We start from the raw sequence: 18544 nt of genomic DNA on the forward strand, positions 1-18544 counted from the left end.
GATTTGACGAAAGGGTAATAAACTCTACAGCTCTGCGATGCAGGTGCACGCTGCCTTTGATTCTTTGTCCCGTTCGCCGTAACTATGATTTATTGCTTCCATAGGCACCGTAATCATCCACTCACACAAAGTGGAGTGATAGATCTCTGACGAGGCCAACTACTAGTTGCATAGCAGTAAGTATATCACATTAACGTAAGTCGAGTGTTCCGAGCAACCTGCCCGTGGCGCAGTTGAGCTTAGCCGGGTCAGGCACTCTGGACTATTCTTCTTTTCGTTGGGCTCGCTTGGGCGAGTAAAGTTTCTGCAACGGTTCCATGAAGCCATCATCGCCATCAAGGCCCTTCGGTTCCGTTCGCACGGATCCTTGCAGCCAGATCGGAGCGGTGTGCATGGAACGGACGGACATGCGAACCAGAAACCAGAAATACCGCCCGACACGCGTTCCGGGCAGGGCAGAGACGGCATGACGGTCCAGTCCAAACCCTCCCTTTATATAGCTTGTAACCCGGAAGGAACCTGGAGACCATCGCCGCATTCCATTGCCAGCTCATCGTGCAGGAAGGCCGGGTGGAGCAGATGCCCAAGAAAAGAAAGCCCAAAGGGCACGCATTTAAAGACCTGGGGCGCCCTCGGCCGCTGATGATTTGATGGCCCGACAAAAAAGCGGCGCTCCGACAAAGTCTCACCAACAGCACAACATAGCGCGCAACTCGCGAGAAGCATCACCAACTAAATGACGTTTTTGAGCCTCTCTTCAGACAGCACTGACCCCACCGAGATCCTCACGAATCGATGCGGCTCTTCGAGAACACCAGATCGATCTCCCACCCGAGCCTGTGAGATTGCTCAACTGACGATTCCGGCCGCTGCCATTGGCGAGCAGTCTTCCGCGATGCAACCAATGGGTCGCCTGAGCGGGCCGCTTCCACCTCCTGGCCCGGTGGGGACCCCCTCTGGCGCCTGGTTCTGGAAAGAGCCAATTGCGCCGAGTGTTTGAAAGGACGTCGACCTCACTTCAGAAACACCAGGAAACGCTAGGGATGTCCATGTTGTTGCCCTCGCCTTCGAGACCGTGGTCGATGTCTCGGCCGCCACTTCCCCGGGATGCGGTCAACATCGAACAAGGGCAAGCTCGGGCCGAGATTGGGCTGTTGGTCAGGCCGAAATCTCAAGGGAGGGGCATGCAGCACCTTCCCCAGAATCGCCGCATCCTATCATGGAAGAGCAGGAGACACCCCCTAGGGGGGGTCACATGTGCGGGCAGCTGCACGTCGGCTCCCTGATGCAGCTGGACCCGCGCGCCCAGAATCGCCCATTCATTAGGATGGAAGCTGCATTCAAACAACCTGCGGGAAAAGAATACATCCCCGGCACTGCTGGACCGTGGGCGCACACCCCTCCCTTCGCCTCTCTTTCAATGTCGCCGTTGGGGGGACGAGATCGGACACACCTCGACCCACGCACGTCTCCAAACTTGGAAGGAGGCCTGTCAGTCTGGGCCTAGGGCTGTTTCGTTCCCATTCCAGAGCCACCTGGGTTGCTTGTTGTGTTTCGCTCACCTCTGCACGGCGAGAAGAGACCCGTCGCGTCCGAGAATCGTGGGTTGCATTTGAGGCGCCCGCTTCCATTGCCGCTGGAGTCGCTCTCGGATCAGAGTCCCGGTCAGGATCAGTCAGCACCAGAACGGTTAAAAGCGTTGTGTGCAAGGTCGACGGTGGGGAAAATATGGGTGGGTTTTGGCCGTCGTGTGTCCGCTGCGGTTCCGCTGGCCTGAGGATGCTCGAGAGACCGTTCGGACGCGATAAACGGATGTGCTTGTTGAAGAACATGGAACCTGTCGGATTCCCTTCTTTGCCCTTACACTAGTCGGCCGGCATTGTTTTTTCCCCGTCTCGCGAGCAGGACTTGTTGCGTTGATGTCCACACCATCTCGCCCGGGGCCGAGCTCACGCTATTAGCCACCTGAACTGTCAAGTGATCCGGCTGCAGCTTGCATGGCCTGTGAGACACCGCAAATGGACCCAAAAAAAACCAGACGACCAGATGCGCCCCCCGACAGCCCACACTGGATCAAAGACATTGGAGGTCGCGGGCGGCTGATGATCATGCCAGATCTGGGGTGGTGTTGACCCAAGACAAAGCGTGGCGATGGCTCAAAGTTAACGCCCTCATGCATCCGCGGGTTTGATGCAGGGAAGACGGCACCGAAGGAGAAATCCTGAAGGAGAAAGGGGCCACTCGAGAGTTACGCGACGGGAAGAAACCTAGGAATCAAACTTTGCGGACTTCGCTCCCGGCTTGCGAGACTGGCTAGGTGCGCATCCATCTGACGCTCGGGCAAAACAACCCGGAACAATCAGCAAGCGCAAGAACAAGGGCAGTAGCGACCGGGGGACGGCTTGGACGGGCAGCCTCGCAGAGGCAGACAGACTGTGCAGTGGGTTTCGGTGGGACTCTGGTCGCTTGTTTTGCAACGTTCAGGCCCCCTTTCTGCAGCAACGCAGCAGCAGTAGCGGGCACCCAGCAGCAACAAGACGCGCGCTTCGGACGGCTTCGCGTGTGTCTTTGGCGCCCTTTGCCCAGATCCGCCCACCTGTCAACCACTCGAATTCCCACTGCGCGACCTTTCTGAAGTTTGACCCCCGATGTTGTCTTTCTCCCGGGCGGCTCTCCTGCGCTGACGGTCTCGCCCTAGGCGGATCTGATCTCACTCGACATTCGTTTATTCCTTAGAGTCTCGGTCGTCCGTCTTTTCGCTCTCTCTCACTCTCTCTCTTGACCCCTTTTTCTTCTCCTCGCCGCTGCTAAAGCTGTCGAAACTGCTGGAACGCGACGCACACACCTCAATCGCCCTTCAAGAAGCCGGTCTCTCACACACACCACCCGTGCGGCCTTTCGCCCTACGTTGCCTCATTACCTTCGACATACCCCAAGACGCCTGGTCCCCTAGTGTCGTGGTGTCGCTACTCCTCTGCCTCCAAGTAGCCGGGCAAAAAATCAGAATCCACGAGTCGAGCAAGGCCTGAACCTCATCCATTCTCATTCACCGAGCGACACATCACGTCACCTCGTCAAATGAACGAATACCAGCAACTTGTGGCCCATTTCTTCACTTCTTCACCCTCCTTTCCTCCGCTACCCTGGGGCCCCGATCTTTCCGTTCATTAACCATGGAGTCCGTCTTCAATGACGCCGAAAAGGTGCGTTACCACCACACGTCGCTTAACCCCCACTTTCCAGTGTTCACATGAGCCTAACTATGACTCCATCGGCCGCAGCGCTTCGTGCTAGCCGAGATGATCAAGCTCAGCGAGCTGGACGTGGGTGTCCTCGTCAACTTGATCAAGTCACATGGCATCCAACCAGACTGGATGCACATGCAGCTTCCCGGAGGTAAGTTCGGATGCTACGGCCGGCTCCAAGCCTAGGTCTCAAACCCGGCCCAAGAACGGGCGGAACACTAACCGGCGGCTGCAGGACGCAACATGAGCCAGTGTGTGCATGCGGCGGAGGTTATGTTCGACACACCCATGCCGCCACCTATAATCTCTTCGCTGAAGCGTAAATCGCTTGGCGACCTTCCAGACCCTTACCCCAAAAGACAGGCTGTCGCGTCTCCCGGCGAGGTGTCGCCGCGGGGGTTTACGCCGGGCTCGATCCTGCACCAGCAACCACCACCACCACCCCCGGTGAATATCCAGCAGCGACCCAACGGCTACTCGCCAGCACTTCCAGCTCCTGCCCCGCCAGCGGTGACTTCTCCGTACAACCCCACGCCGCCGCCTCGAAAACGCGGGCGTCCACCAAAATCGGCTCAGAGCGCCTGGCAGAACGTGACGCCAGCTCATATTGCCCCTTCTCCCGCACCGACAGGCCAATCGCAACAACCGCATAGTCCCGGTCTGCAAACCCACACGACGTACCAGCATCAGGCTACCCAAGGGCACCCCGAAGTCAAACGATCCAAGAAGCCTCTACCCGAGATCGCGCCCCGGCCGACGCAAGGTATGGCAGCTCCGGAACCATCTCTCAGGTCTCCAGCCATGTCGGGAGGGGAATTTCAAAGTTGGCGCGAGGAGACGGGCCGCCGAGATAATTATCAGTTGCTCGGGGCCGAGGGTCAGGCGCGGGACCGCCCGCTTTTGCCACGGCCACGAAGCCCACTCCCACCTGCGAGGGATCTCATGCGAGCCGGCTCGGCGGAGCCGCGCCGGTTTGCGTCCACTCCGCCGCCGAGTGCTACAGAGCCGGTAAAGAAAGAGAGCCAGCCAGCGATAGCAACGACCGAGCCGTTTAGGGCGTAACGGGGCTAGCAGAGGTTCCCACGGTTTTCAGCTACGTTTATCAGTGGACAAAGGAACCCTTTTCTCACGTTATCTTGGGATGGCCACCGCACGAAAAGACATGACGAGGACTTTCTTCTTTCCGTCCTTCTTCCCCCCTTTCCAGCCATGGAGACACGCCCCTTCGTTATCTTATTTTCCACATCGAATCCTTTTGCAAGCTTGGATTTCCGAAAAACGGCAGCACGACAAAATACGACACCAGCAGCGGCGACAACAGTAGCAGCAGTAGCAGCAGCACGAGAGGGTAATGGCAAAAATGACGCTACGGTCGGCTCTACAGGGACACCTTTACGATTACCCCCGCCCATTTACGCCTCGCTTTCAACACCGACGTTGACTAGAAATGACACACGACCGTATGCGGCTGGGTGGTGAGCACGGCATGGCCCGAGCACGAGCAACGTACGAGCAAGCACGACACTGCATGTTTTTTTTTCTTTTCTGTTCTCTTAATGAGTCGACAACGATTTTAGACGGCCTAAAAGCGTGCCTATCGATCTTCCACTCCTTCAACGTATGATCCTGTTTCTTCCCCTCGTTCGACTTATGATTCGCTTTTTCTTTTACTTCCTTTTTTTCTTTCGCCTCTTTCCCTTTTGATTAGCCCTTTGTTCCTCGTTTCAGCCGCCTCTACAGGGTCTACATCAGATTTCCTGCTCTCCTACTTTTCCTTTCTCACGTCCGATTCTTCTTCATACCAGTCCCATTTTCATGATTTTTGATCCTATATAATAACGACCTACCTTCTGGTGGATATTATATCACTCCTGGGCTACTTTCTCTACTTTTATGAGAGAGCCCAGGTGGTGGCGGATGTTTAATGGGATGGTATACGGTGATGAAGTTGTAAGATTCATGTACGACAAAGAGAGATCTTGCGGTCGGTTCGAACGCAATGGGGGGGCTGCGTGTACCTTGTCTGGTAATTGTAATTTATATTGACGCAGACGGGTGAATGAAAATCGGTTTAATTGTGTCCCAACATGAGATCCTGCTTGCCGGGGATCAAATGGCAGGTAACGCCGCTCCCTGTACCTCTACGGCTCAACGTTTGCTGCCTTGACTCTGGTAACTGCTTTCGTCCGCAATTAGATGCCTCGCCCACATAAATCTCCTTTTTCTCTCAGGAAGGTTGTAGGCAAAGGAGCATAAACTAATTCGAAACTTCCTTCACACTTTGCTCATTCCTCCCCATCACTCTGATGTCTCTTCTCAAATAACAAACTCAATATTGTAAGGACGTCGCAGCCCCCCCATCAAACCAACCCAAAGTCCGGATGTCCAATCCGAACGAAGCTTTTTCCTCTCACCTGCGCCAATCACAATCCCACTCCCTTCAACCATTCGATGCGGCGCACACCGGCATTGGCCAGAATCCCCGTCTGACTGCGCCGTCGCTGGACGTCAACTTATCCTTTCTTTGCTGTATGTATGTACCACAGCAGGCTTACCCACTCATTTCCCCCTTTTCCGAATCCCAGCCAACCAGAGGATTTGGCTTTGGTCCCGTCGCTCTCATGTGTGTTGTGCTGGCACGATGTGGCTGGTGGGTTTGTGCTGCATGTTGGAGTTACCGGAGTTTGGCTGCCAATGGGAATCAAAGTTTGGGGTTGTATGAATGAAGGTATATGCGGCTGGTTTGGTGATGGGGTGCTTTTTCTGTTGCTTTATGGGAGATTATTTTGGGGTTGTTCGGAGGACGCAGTGCTGGTGGTGGAAGACTGACTTACTTCCTTGCTTCCCTTGCGAGAGTACATGTACGATGTTAGACAAAGCTGGCTCCCCGGCCCAAGGTTCAGTTCAGCTCGTCAGAAATGCAGATTGCGTCTAAGATTCATAGGGAGATCTGCATTTGCCTCGTTTACTTTGTATTTAGACAGTATTCGACTACGGTTCCCGCCGGTATTAGACTTTGACAAAGAAAACGAGCCCTGCTTAATACGACTCGCGACAAACACAACCGGTGTGCAATGAGTCTGTGGTTCATAGGCTCAACATCCATTTCTTTGCCCAATAAAAAATAAAGTTAACCGAATGGACGGTGACAACGGCAACTCCTCGCCATCCGCAACAAGATAGCTACTAGGATGAGCCAAAATTCTCTCCGAGCAGAGTCTTCCCCTGCCCCTGCGATGATGCTTGGTTCGGCCGATGCGAGACCAGGGTTTGGGAGAACGAGTTCTGTCCTCAGTCAGCCTCGATCAAGACCCTGTCGGTCGCTTACCTCCTGATATCTCAACTTTTATTTATTTTAGTCAAGACGAAGTTCTTTTTACCAGGCCCCCTAGTTAGTGTACATACGCAGAAGTCGTGTCGACTACACAGTAACTGTTTTCTGACTGCTTCTTGAAGCTGACAAACCCTCACGGAAGGGATGGCACCGATCGATCTGAGATGTCTTAGATCCAAAAGCTGTTTTTGTTTTGTTTTGTTTGTCTTCGGGCCAGGCCGGCGGGCCGGGAACAGAGACGCCCCATTTCACTTGAGCACAGCCGCTTCCATATACTACACTCCACGAGTGTACTGTGTAGTGGAGTTGTCTGGTGGAAAATCCCCAGTTGGTGAACCTGACTTTCCCTCGGGCTCTGACATCGTCATCCCTGACCAGACCGGCTGTCTCTTGAGATGCCGGCTGATAAAGGCCCACAAACCCCGATCCAGGAGTGCCGAGAAGGTTTGCCCTCGGGCCCCCAGAAGCGGCCTCAGCGTGGGATGAAACAAATCCAGCTGGATGAGGAAGCTGTGGTTGCACGGTCACGATCTGAGGGTTCTTACTCGGACGCTTCTTACTTCCACTCCAAACTGAGGGCCTGAGCTTCGGTTAACAATGAAGTCTGTCCGTCGAGACAACCGCCTGGAATGGATTTCTCAGCCGACTTTATCTGCCCGAACGAGCAGCTCCGAAAGAACAGGAGGAGTCACATTCTACTGCACGTGCATTCCTACCCGATTAGTATGTGTCAGTTCGCAAGGAAGCTTAGAAGGGTAAAACAAGAGCCCCTGCCGCCCATGGTTCGGATGTTCCCTCATCAGCGTTAGCTTCAAAAAGGAAAAACCTTCTAGCGGACTTCGGCGGAGTGTTTTCTCCATCGCTCAGCCCTTGCGCAGGGCAACATCACGGCCCTCGGCGGCGACCGCACGCGCCGGAAAGGAAAAAAAATAAAAAATCTAATAAAATACCTCAGCTCGAGCTCCGGCTCGGCTTGCGAGGCCAGGGTGCGTATTCCGAAAGACGTCAGCAGCTGACAACGGCCCCGAGGCGGCTGCAGGCCTTGGGGGAAATGAATTGTGGGGCAGCGGAGCGAAGCTTCGACGCGCGGTCCCCAGCTTTGTCAGTCGTTGACGTTCCGCTTTCCAATTCCATCTTGGATTAGTTATTTTCTTGATGCTGTGTGCGGTTGAGTTCCGACTGAGTAATCCTCATACCTGTCGGGGTTGGATACCGTTGCCAGATGTCAAATTGACCGGTGTGGTCCCATGTATGTAGTGTAGTGTACTCCGCACCGAAATCCCGTCTGACATCCGGGTTGTTCGGAGGAAAAATTTGTTCTTTTTTTACAGTAATTTTTTCCTCAATTATTTTTTCATCTTCGATGGGGTTCAATTGACGAGTAGAAGACTCATCGTTGAGTGGTTTGAGTCACTCAGTCACTTCTTCAGATGCAGGAGCGCTGGAAGTACGTCGACCATTGCGACCTCAGAGGAAAAATTGCCTTGCACTCCGTCCTCGGGCTCACGGGTGTCTGTGTATTCGGACTGCGGCAGCACGGACGAAAAGCATTGTCTCTCTTACCCGGGATGGAACGGGCCGCTCGGTACTGCTTATGCCATGGCGGCAAAAAAAAAAAAAAAGAGAGCAAAAAAACGAAGAAAAAAAGCGCAAACGACGAAAAAGAGATTTCCAACTCCGTCGTCACTCGTCAGGAACGCTCGGGTGTCCCTGGCAAGCCTGGAGCTTGGGCCGTTGGATCTGCTCGCTTTCCTTCTTCTTTTGGTGTGCACTGTGTGCCAGGCTGCCAGGTGGCAGTCAGCCCTGGTGTGGATTTTGTGGGTTGCGGTGGGGCCTTCTCGGCAAAGGCTTTTGGTACCTGCGCCAGTGCAACCGGCTTTCCGGCGCTAGACCGAGAATGGAAGGCTTCGCGCACAGTTGAACTTGTTTCATCGGTTTCTGATCGCACTGTCCGTAAAAGTTTGGCTCCGAAGGAACGACTCGGAGGGTTTGGCGGCCAGCTCTCTTTCTCTCCCTTGACTGGTTTCTGGGCCAGGCCACAATGTGGGATTTATGTTTCTTTCTTTCGCTCTCTTCGGTCCTCTCTTCGAGGGCCAGCAAGGGTTGTAATGATTTCTCGGGTTTCCCGAAAACCCAGCGAACTGTTTTGTGTCCATTCGCGAGATCCAGGGTTATTTTTCGGTTTCTCCACCCGATCGAGCAGGGTTCTTGGCATCTCGCTCCGAGGTGTTTTCTGGAAAGACAGTGCGGCGATCTGTGTGTCCAGGCCCTTTTGTTGTTGACGGAGTTGTTTCCAAATCCGGTGGGAACGATGTTTGGCACCGGCAGGCACACCACCCAGAGGCGCTGCCGCAGTGCACGAACTGAGCAGCCACCCCCAAAAATCGCAAAAAAGGGAGGGAATGGAGCGACTTCACATTGTTCGAACGGATCGCAAGGGCTCGGGGCATGGAGAAAACCAGCAAACGACAAAGCCGTCGTGAAGGGAAGAAAAAGGGCGCAGTTTGAGGGCTGCGGGACGCGCCGCAGCGGGAGAGGAAAGGGATTCGCCTCGACGGGCCCCCAACTTGCGGGTTTTTACTGATATACCGCGGGCGGTCGGTCAAAATGCTAAGCCTCCACTGGTTGTTCGACGCCTGGAGGTTGGTGGGCGGCAGACTCCGTGTACACAGTAATATCATGTTGGTTCACCTGCCCGGCGGAATCTGGCATGCATGTCCGAGTTGCCTCGACTCCGATGAAGGGAGCAGACGGATTGCAACTTGAGAGTTGAGTTTGCGTGTTGGCTACCACGTCAATTTAAGGCTAGAGCAGCATCCAACGTCCAACAACCGCAGGACGAGCTTCCAGTGGCCACGGCAAACTCAGTCGCCCTCGGGGCCGATTGATTGGCAGCAATGGGAGGGAGCTTGCGAACCAACAATAGCCCACGATACCCAATTATGTTTTTCTTGGGGCCGAACAGAGGTGATTGGGACTCCAACGCAACACAAACAAAATTGTTTTAGAAAAAGGCGGGGTTGTTGGAGCTCCAGCATTTCACCATGAAACACCTCGTCAAAGGGACACCTTGCTGTCGCCATCAACGAGGTCAAGGTCACGATCCTCGTGTGTCCTGCACAGATCGGCCCCGATCAGCCTTCTTTTTCTGCGTGTTTTTGCACTGCAACCCTCGGGTCCAAACTCTCGGAGCGACAACCCTGGACACGACTTGGTCGAGGCCCCAGCGGCGGGGCTCGCTATCACGCAACGGGGACCAGGGAGGGGGTGTGAGATCCCTGCCAGGGCATGGCCTGCGGTTCCACCCCCCCTCCACAACGGACGAAGGCACTGCATTGCGTGGTTCCTCGCCAGGCACAGCATCCCTCCATCCCAACCAGGCTGCTTCAGGGCTAGGGCGGAGAAGAGGAGGGACGGGACGAACAACAAATCGACATGGAGGGGGGGGTTCCACGCGATCCGAACGCGTCGAGGTTTGTGTGTCAGTTGTGTGGTTACTACATTTAGCCGGGTCGCCCACATCGAGTCGGACTGGGGCCGACGAATACCAGATTTTGTTTCTTTTGCTTTTTTCTTTCTTACCCTCCACTTACAGTCACTTACTCACACTCACTCACCCACTCACTCACCAGCTCGAGCTGTGAGAGGATATCCTTCTTTTCCCCTTCTCCAGTCCCACCTGCTTGCTTGGGCAAGAAAGTAACACAACGGGTTTCTCGCCACTGTCTGTCGGCTGTCAGCGTCTTCCGCCCACATTCACACATCTTACTTTTTTTCCTCTGGAATATATCACGGCTCTCAACCCGCCAATTCAGCCTTGTCCCTCATTTTTTCCGCCTTTCGTCCGCCTTGGATATTCAGCGGCCTCCCCTCTTTTAAGACCGGATTCGACATCCACATATCGAACATCACTGCCTGATTTGCCTCGACCTTCAGCCCGGTTTTCTTTCCCTCCACTGCCTTATCCGGGCTTCGATACAAGACGGCATAAGAGACCTGGTAATTCCCATCACCATTACCGTGGTCTCGGCGTCAGATCCAGTGACCCAGTCACATGAAGACGGCTGATAAAACCAGCAAACCCGGCTTTATTATCTCAGTACCGCGCACCCCCTTCTTCCCCTCAACCACGGCGGTTGACCGGGAAGCTTCTCTTATTCCGCCACTTATCCACTATCCACCTTCGTTATCGTCATTGGAGCTTGCTTTGGGGCCTTTCGTGAGAAGAGAAAGGAAGGAAACAGGCGGTCAGATCCAGTGCTGCAGCAGGCGAGTTTCCCAGACGGCTACACGCAGGCCTCCGTTTGCCCTCCATTCACCGCATCCGAAAACCAGGCGCACTCAAGGGAAGACCTTCGACATATCACACGTCGTCAGGCTCCGCCAGGACTTGTCTCACACACTCGTCCCGAGCATTTTAGGATATCGGGAGGTTTGAAAATCAACACAACAACAACAGCCACAACGGCTTCCACCACGGGCACATGGCGATATCTCCCAACGTCCCAGCCGCGCTGGGCGCGATAGCTTTCTTCCCAACGACAGCAATATTCGGCATCCACATCATCTTGGCCCGATCACCTCAAGACCGGGCACCATCAGTGAGGGCCGCGGCCATCGCGGCCACCATTTTCCAAGGCGCTCTCTTTGTTTCTCTTCCCTTTCTCAGTCTATCCCACGTCGTTCCATGGGCGCCTAGTACCCGGTGGAAGGTTGCAAGGAGGATATGGTTCGCCGCAGGCCTCGGGCTATGTGCCGTGGCGTCCGTTGTTTCGGTGGCGAGCATCGTGTGTCTCAGCCAGGTGGTGAACGACCCACGCAGCACGATATTGAGGCTAGGGGCGCAGGACTTCTTGGTGGGCTCTTCGGTTGCGTTGGGATTCGCGTTTGCGACGCAGCTGGCTTTCTTTGTGTTTCACTTCCTTGCGGGAAGGTCGCTCAAGTCTCGCTCAGATGCTGCGAGGTTGAGCGAGCACGTCAACAGTAGACTGGGACCACGGATCAAGACCGTACCGTACCACAACACGGCGACCCCGGCTTTGGCTAGCAAGGAGCGCAGCAGCCGCTCGTTCGACTCTCAGACGCCGCCTGGTTCAAGCGCGGGCCGCTCAACGGCCGAGACGGTGAATTCGACTTTCTCCCAAGCCATCCGCCCCATCACATCCAAGACTCGCTTACTCTCCACCACCAGCCGTCGGTCGTCTCATCGGCCGGCGTCTCTCGACACGCTTGGTTCGCAACGGGAGCGCCAATCCCGCTTTTCCGAGGTCGGCTTCGACTCCTGGGATACCTCGGCTGTCGACCCGGAAAACCGTCAGACAGTCCTCGAGTCGTCGTCCCCGAAACCGAGCCGTTTCCTCGAGACCATCCCTGCCAGCCCGACCACCAGCCGCAGCCCTAGTCCCGGCAACACCAGTGAGATCCTCGAGCCACCACAGGCGAGGCGTCGCAGCCGCAGCTACAGTCCCGTATCCACCCGCACCATCCACGCGCAACGCGCCGCATTCCCCGCGCTGCCCTCACCTCCCATCACCACGACCCCATCAACCCCCACCGCCTCCTCAACTCCAGCAACAGCGGCAGACGAAAGCGAAGCCCACATCCACCCGCTCTTCCGCTCCGGTTCGCCAGCCCCGCCGAGCGCCACGCCCGGTACGGTGGTCGTTGCGGCCCCTAACGCGGGACAGGTGATCTCCACGTCGGATAAGCACAGCATCCGTAGTATTCAGAGCCTGCGGCGGCTGCGCAGCGAGAGCCAGCCGCAGGTGCCGAGCCCGCTGAGTAGGGCGAATTCGTGTGAGTCGTTTCTGCAGGCGGGTGCAGCGTCAGGGCGGGGGAGGTCGAGGTCGGGGTCGCCGGAGTTGAGGGAGGAAGAAGAAGAGGAGGAGGAAGAGGAGAAGGGAAAGGAGAAAATGGAGGGGAAGGAGGAGGAGGATGAAGAGCGCATGATGACACCGCCGATTCCGGATTATGTGCTCAATGCTGGGCTGGAGACCGGGTTGAGGGGTTGAGTTGAGTTGAGTCTGTTAAGAGCTTGGGATTATAAGAGCTTAGGAATTGGGCAAGCAACCTGGCTTGCCAATGTCGGGGAACACCCATGATGATTCATGACTTTGATACCCTGGGTCGGTCGGTCGGTCGGGCTCACGGGTATCTGAAAAACCTTTTTGTTTGTTTTGGGGAGATATGAACGGGATTTTGGGTATGATGGTTAGAGGTGCGGAGCTGGGGGGATGATACCAAAGAGGAATTGATACTTAGCGCGGCGTTGGATTTGGACGGAGGGAAGGGAAGAAGAAAGGCGATAGGGGGCCCATCGCCCGATGATGACCTTGGAGTTACGAGTATAGAAAGAGTGAATTCATTTTGATTAAACTGAACCGGTGGATTGTGCGCTCTGAGAATGCTACAGAGAAACGTGGGAGTCCCAATTGGTTATTTTAGAATTTCTCGGCTCTATAAAGGCACAAATTTCATTCGACACATGCAATGGATACTTTCATTGTTTCCTTGTCTCGATGATGCGTTGTTGGTGTTGAAGAAGGGACCTGTCCGAGTGGGGCATCGCGAGGCACCCCGCTGGCCAAAGCAAAGAACATGTGCGGGCGCCAAAGCCCACAGCTGCTAGGCGTCAGCGGCCGCGTGCCCCCCAAATTCCCCACTCTTTTGCTCCAAAACGGGCTTGGCTGTCTGCTGCCTTCTTCTACTTTTGCCACATCAACCGCCATAACTACTACCCACCCTTCAGAAGACAACCTCCAGCTCTCCAAAAACAACCTCAACGGCCCTCCGAACCCAAAATCCTTCCCGGTTCTAACACATCGCGGACCCATTTCCCGATTCTTTTTCCTTACGAGTTAGATAATCGGCGACGACCCAGATTGCCCATCATGAAGGTGACGTTCAAGGTACGGTTGGCCCGTTCGTTGTTTAGCTGTGCTTCGCAGCGATAGCTCTCGCTTCTTGCCCAAGCGCACCCCAACCCCGCGCTCCCCAATGTACCGGTGCCTCGGCGCAACTGCCTCGCCGAATTTCTCACCACATTCTGTGTCTCGCTACGATATTCCAATATTGACTTGATGGGTTGCTTGGTTTTTTAGGATCTGAAGCAGCAAAAGTTCGTGCTCGAGGTCGAGCCGACCGATCTTGTAGGTTCCCTCAACGCTTTTACCCCTCTTCGTGTCTTCGCCGGCCAAACAAACATGCGCTCGGGCTTCCGCCTCGGCCCGGTTGTCCTGCCACTACGAAATGCGCTTTGGCCCGATATTCCGACCGAGCGATACCCGCGACTTATGAAGGACGGAATACCGGAACGAAGAGCGTCGAAGATTGGAGTTGCGTCCGCTGAAGTTGAGATGCTGACAAGCTCCTAGATCTCGGCTGTCAAGCAGAGGATTTCGGAGGAGCGGGGCTGGGATCCTAAGCTCCAGAAGCTGATTTACTCCGGTATGTCGAGCTGTACCTTGAGATGTGTTGTTGTGTGAGTTGTTAGCTTACTCTGGTGTCTTTTAGGCAAGATTCTCAAAGATGAGGACACCGTCGAGACCTACAAGATTGAGGAGAAGGGCTTCGTTGTCTGTGTCGTGAACAAGGTACGTGCGACAAAACAGCCATTGGCCCAGCGTGGTTGTCATTGCTAACGGTGTTTTCTGTTTATAGCCCAAGCCGGCTCCTGCTGCCGCTGCCACTGCCGCGGCGTCGTCTTCGTCCGCCGTTCCCGCGACACCCGCTCCCGCGCAAGCGTCTACCCCGGCCGCTCCGGCCGCCCCCGCACAGTCTTCCGGCACCGCCCCTGCGGCCCCGTCCACACCGACCCCGAACCGAGCTGCCGCTCCTGAGGCGGCATCCAATGACCCAAATGCTTTGGCTATGGGCCAGCAGCGCGCAGAGGCCATTGCCAACATGGAGGCCATGGGCTTTGAGCGCTCGCAGATCGACGCGGCCATGCGCGCTGCGTTCTTTAACCCGGATCGTGCGGTTGAGTATCTCCTGACGGTATGTTTCCTCCCCGTTGTTGTTGTTATTGTTGTCTGTGAGTGCTCGGTGGGTGGTGCTAATACTCCGGTTGTGACAGGGCATTCCCGACCATCTTCAACAATCCTCGAGTTCCCGCCAAGCTGCGCCGGCCGCATCCTCTCCCGCTCCGGCCGCTGCTGCCGCTACCGGTGGCAACGCCGATGATGAGTCCAACGTGAACCTCTTCGATCTCGCGGCCCAGCAAGGGCGTGGCTCCGGTGCGCGTGGGGGTGGTGGCGCCGACGCTGCTGCTGCTGCTGCGGCCGCTGGCGGTGGTGGAGAGGGCCTTGGGGACCTTGAGGGGCTCCGAGCCAACGCACAGTTCCAACAACTTCGCCAATTGGTCCAGCAACAGCCCCAGATGCTCGAACCTATTCTGCAACAGCTCGGCGCCGGTAACCCTCAGCTCGCCCAACTGATCGCCCAGAACCCCGAGCAGTTCCTCTCCCTCCTTAGTGAGGCGGGTGGAGACGACGATGCCCCGCTCCCGCCCGGAGCCCACCAGATCTCCGTCACCGAGGAAGAGCGCGACGCCATTGAGAGGCTTACCCGTCTAGGGTTCACACAAGACCAGGCTATCCAAGCTTACTTTGCCTGCGACAAGAACGAGGAGCTCGCCGCGAATTTCCTCTTTGACCAGCCCGATGATGACGAGGACATGCATTGATCTCTCTCCTTATAATCGTGCTTTGGAGTTAATAGGTGGAAAGGGTTTATGATTCCCGGTCGTTTTCCTTTTTCTTTTTCACCCCTCTTTGCGATCTCTCATCGTAGGGATCAGAGTGTGACATAGCAAGAAGGGTTGGGACAGGTTGGGCAGGGCTGGGCTGGACAGAGCTGGACGAGCATTATTTCCTCATCCTTAGCTAGGGCTGAGCTTCGCGTTCCGTTCCGCTCTTGCACAAGTTAGGGTCGCGGGGACGTTGGGTTGCGTTGGGATTCGTGGGTAAATCATGAATGGGAATGATTCGGAATGGACAACGGTTGGACTCAATATAGTTCAGGGGGGCAACTCTCCTCTTTTCTCCCTAGTTGTTGTGGATGGTGGATGGACGGGTGGAAGAGAGTGTGACTCTGTTACACGGCGCGATGCATGTCTTTTTTTTTTACGCTCCTCCTCAACTCCCCATTAGAGAAAGCCTCTTGACCACCCCCGCCTTGGTTTGCAAACTGAACTTGTGACTATGGAACAGCGTGTAAGGTTACGGAGAAGTGGTGTGTCACCGACCGGTGCACTCAGCCTAGCACAAGCTAGCGAAAACATAATGAAGATGAGTAAGGTATATGTTACTTGGCCCTGCCTATATTCGTAGACGCTTTTAATTACTCGGCGAATTCAGATGTCCTCTCTTTTCTTTTCGGAAAACAAGGGCCATTGGCATGATACTCATATGTATATGTACCGAGGTAATTTCTGGACCCTATCTAGGTGATGTGTGAAAACATTTGATACACAGAGCTACAATGGACTGAACATACCACTCCCTAGCAAGCAGCGGCTTCATGTAATGTATTGCTTTATCCAAGCAAAGGGGGCTGTTACCGTTAATCCTAGGACTCGATTATAAAAACTCCTCGTACTATCCCCTCCGGCATACATCTTTACCGCGGAGTAGAAAGTGAACCGAAGGGAAACAGGGGTATCGGATATATATTGTTTTGACATTTCAAACATAACGATGGGATTTCTCCCCGACTCGTCTTCTTCATTGTTGGCCTGGCTGCGACCAATCGTTAACAATTTCTGCCAGCGTCAGAAAGACGGGATAGACTCCGTGTAAACAACCACCGACCCCACCGGCCCCGAGATGCACCGCGCGCCGTTACTATAAGTGAAGTCACCCACCCAATGCGACAAATAACCCCGAGAGATAGAAGAAAGAAAGCATACAGAAGGGCACCCCCCCATAGCTCATCACAACCCCACGGCAGCGGGAGCCTTCTTCTTGCGCCCTCTACGTCCACCTTTCTTCACCCCCTCCTCATTAACCGCAGTATTCAACTGGGCCAAGACCTCCTCCTTCTTGCGACGGACTTCCTCGGCCTTCTCGTCCTCGAGGGCTTTCTGTCGCGCCTGGAACTCCTCTTCGGCCTTCCGCTGCTCGGCATAAATAGCCTGGGCCGGCTCATACTCCTGACCAGTGGCGCGCTGGTACTGCTCCATGTCGATGGCGACCGTCTTTTGGCCGACTAGGGCGGCGGTGATGCGGGCCGGGTTGACGCGCTCTTCGCGGTTGAACTTGAGCTTGATGTGCTTGCGGGTCTTGCCCTTGAACATGCGGCAGATGGTGTCGAAGTCGGTGCCGAAAGCTTGGAGGGCTTGGTAGAAGAGGTCGGTTTCGTCGTCGGTCCATTGTTGGGGTTTGAGGCTGCGGCGGAGGTAGGTGGCTGAGGTGGTGTGGTGGGTGAAGTCGTTTTCTTCGACCTCGACTAGTTCGCCGGCTTCTTCCCGCGCGCGGGCGTGGCGGTCTACTTGGAGGGAGCGGTGATCGAGGACGATTTCGCCGTCGATGATCTGGTAGGTTTCACCAATGGTGGCTCGGTTCTCGGCGGGGGTTTCGGCCGATTTGTCATCTTCGCCGTCGGCGGTCTGGGCCGCGGCGACGGGTGTCGGTTGGGCGCTGGTGCTGGTGCTGGGGTTGTTGTTGGAGTTCGATGATGTGTTCGGTGTTTCGTCGTTGGCACCCGCATCTTCGCCATCTTCACCGGCTTGCTGCCGTTTCCTCCGCTCGTTATATCGGAGACGCTTAGCGCGCTCACGTTCCATCAGCTCGTCGTGCAAGCTGAATTTCTTCCCAATGTGCATGTCTTTCGCTAGGTCGGCCATCTTGACCTGGGTAATGTCGATTTCGACAGTCTCGGCATCCGGCGGTGTCGCCTCGCGTTGTGTCCTCGAAGGTCTCTTTTGGCCTTGCTCGGTATTTTCGTCACCCCGGTCCCCGGCCTCGCCGTTCTCTGCTGCCGGCCCGCTGCGCTTTCGACTCCGCGTACTCTTTGGTTGGTACCCCTCCTCTCCCGGAAGTGGAGCGGCTCTTCTTCGTGGCCTTTTCTTTGATGGAGCAGCGGAGTTTTGCTGGGCAGCGTCCCCGTCGTCAGCCGCGGCTGCTGTTCGTTTCCTGCCTCGTTTTGGTTTTGCTGCCTGGGGAGCGTCTGGTGCGGATTCAGATGCCGTTCCCGTGTTCGATTGTTGGTTCTCGTCGTTAGAAATTCCAGGTTGTGCCGCCCGAGCTTGAACTGGTTGGTCCTCGGCATGAGGCGCTGGATGGTCGTTGGTTGAGGTATGTGTCGTAGAACTGGCAGGCTCTTCTGCTGGTGGAGCGGTTGGTGGCGGGGCATCTGTAGGAGCATCGACAGTTTGGGCGTCTGATGCGATAGACTCTTCGCTCGGTAGAGTGGTTTGGGATTTTTGCCCCCCGACTTCGGGTGTATCCGGTTGCTTTCCTGGAGCCTCCTTAACGACCGCTGCAACGGGTTGTTCCTCATCTGCCCGTGTTTCTATGACCGGCGGGGTCAAGCTTGCGCCTGTCTGTGGCCTAGAAACAACTGCAGCCGAATCGCCCGGCTTCTCCTGTTCCTGTGAGCGATCCTTCGTGCTTGCGGCTTCATCCTCTGTGACGACCGTGCTCGCGGCCGGGTGCGGGGCAGGTTGAGATTGCGAGGTCGACGACGGCTCCTGCGGCGTCGGTGTGGTATTCGCCGATGGCTCCGTCGTCGAAGGGCGCGATGGAGGCTGTGGTCCCGGCTTTGCAGCCGGGCGACGAATTGCAGCCTTCGGTTTGAAGGCGGTTTTCTTGTTCAACATTGTGTCGAATTACTGCCCCGCAGCAGCTGGCTCTTTTCGCTCCCGATGGAAATGCGGGTGGTTGCGCATACCTGGGGGGTTTCGTCGAGGGATGAGGGATCGATTCGTTCCGAAATAAGCCGTAAAGAAAGACGGATGTGGGGAGAA

General features: G+C 55.6%; 4 protein-coding genes across 4 annotated transcripts; 3 read left to right on the forward strand and 1 right to left on the reverse strand.

Moving 5' to 3' along the window:
- Nucleotides 1-3173: 3173 nt before the first annotated feature.
- C8A04DRAFT_25813 (uncharacterized protein) lies at nucleotides 3174-4307 on the forward strand (the record flags this gene model as incomplete). Its single annotated transcript, XM_062779697.1, has 3 exons — nucleotides 3174-3203; nucleotides 3282-3396; nucleotides 3481-4307. The coding sequence occupies 3 exons, from the start codon at nucleotides 3174-3176 to the stop codon at nucleotides 4305-4307; spliced, it is 972 nt and encodes a 323-aa protein (XP_062639677.1).
- A 6756-nt stretch (nucleotides 4308-11063) lies between these two features.
- C8A04DRAFT_25814 (uncharacterized protein) lies at nucleotides 11064-12590 on the forward strand (the record flags this gene model as incomplete). The annotated part of the gene is made up of 1 exon (XM_062779698.1): nucleotides 11064-12590. One exon carries the CDS (start codon nucleotides 11064-11066, stop codon nucleotides 12588-12590), a length of 1527 nt encoding a protein of 508 aa, XP_062639678.1.
- An 879-nt stretch (nucleotides 12591-13469) lies between these two features.
- On the forward strand, nucleotides 13470-15262 carry C8A04DRAFT_9835 (XPC-binding domain-containing protein; the record flags this gene model as incomplete). Its single annotated transcript, XM_062785647.1, has 6 exons — nucleotides 13470-13487; nucleotides 13680-13727; nucleotides 13953-14025; nucleotides 14092-14171; nucleotides 14239-14574; nucleotides 14654-15262. The coding sequence occupies 6 exons, from the start codon at nucleotides 13470-13472 to the stop codon at nucleotides 15260-15262; spliced, it is 1164 nt and encodes a 387-aa protein (XP_062639679.1).
- Nucleotides 15263-16510: 1248 nt separating this feature from the next.
- On the reverse strand, nucleotides 16511-18397 carry C8A04DRAFT_25816 (transcription factor TFIIIB component-like protein; the record flags this gene model as incomplete). Its single annotated transcript, XM_062779699.1, has 1 exon — nucleotides 16511-18397. The coding sequence occupies one exon, from the start codon at nucleotides 18395-18397 to the stop codon at nucleotides 16511-16513; it is 1887 nt and encodes a 628-aa protein (XP_062639680.1).
- Between the last annotated feature and the right edge of the window lie 147 nt (nucleotides 18398-18544).

This window comes from Dichotomopilus funicola (assembly GCF_033296635.1).
Source record: "Dichotomopilus funicola strain CBS 141.50 unplaced genomic scaffold C8A04scaffold_9, whole genome shotgun sequence".
Taxonomy (NCBI): domain Eukaryota; kingdom Fungi; phylum Ascomycota; class Sordariomycetes; order Sordariales; family Chaetomiaceae; genus Dichotomopilus; species Dichotomopilus funicola.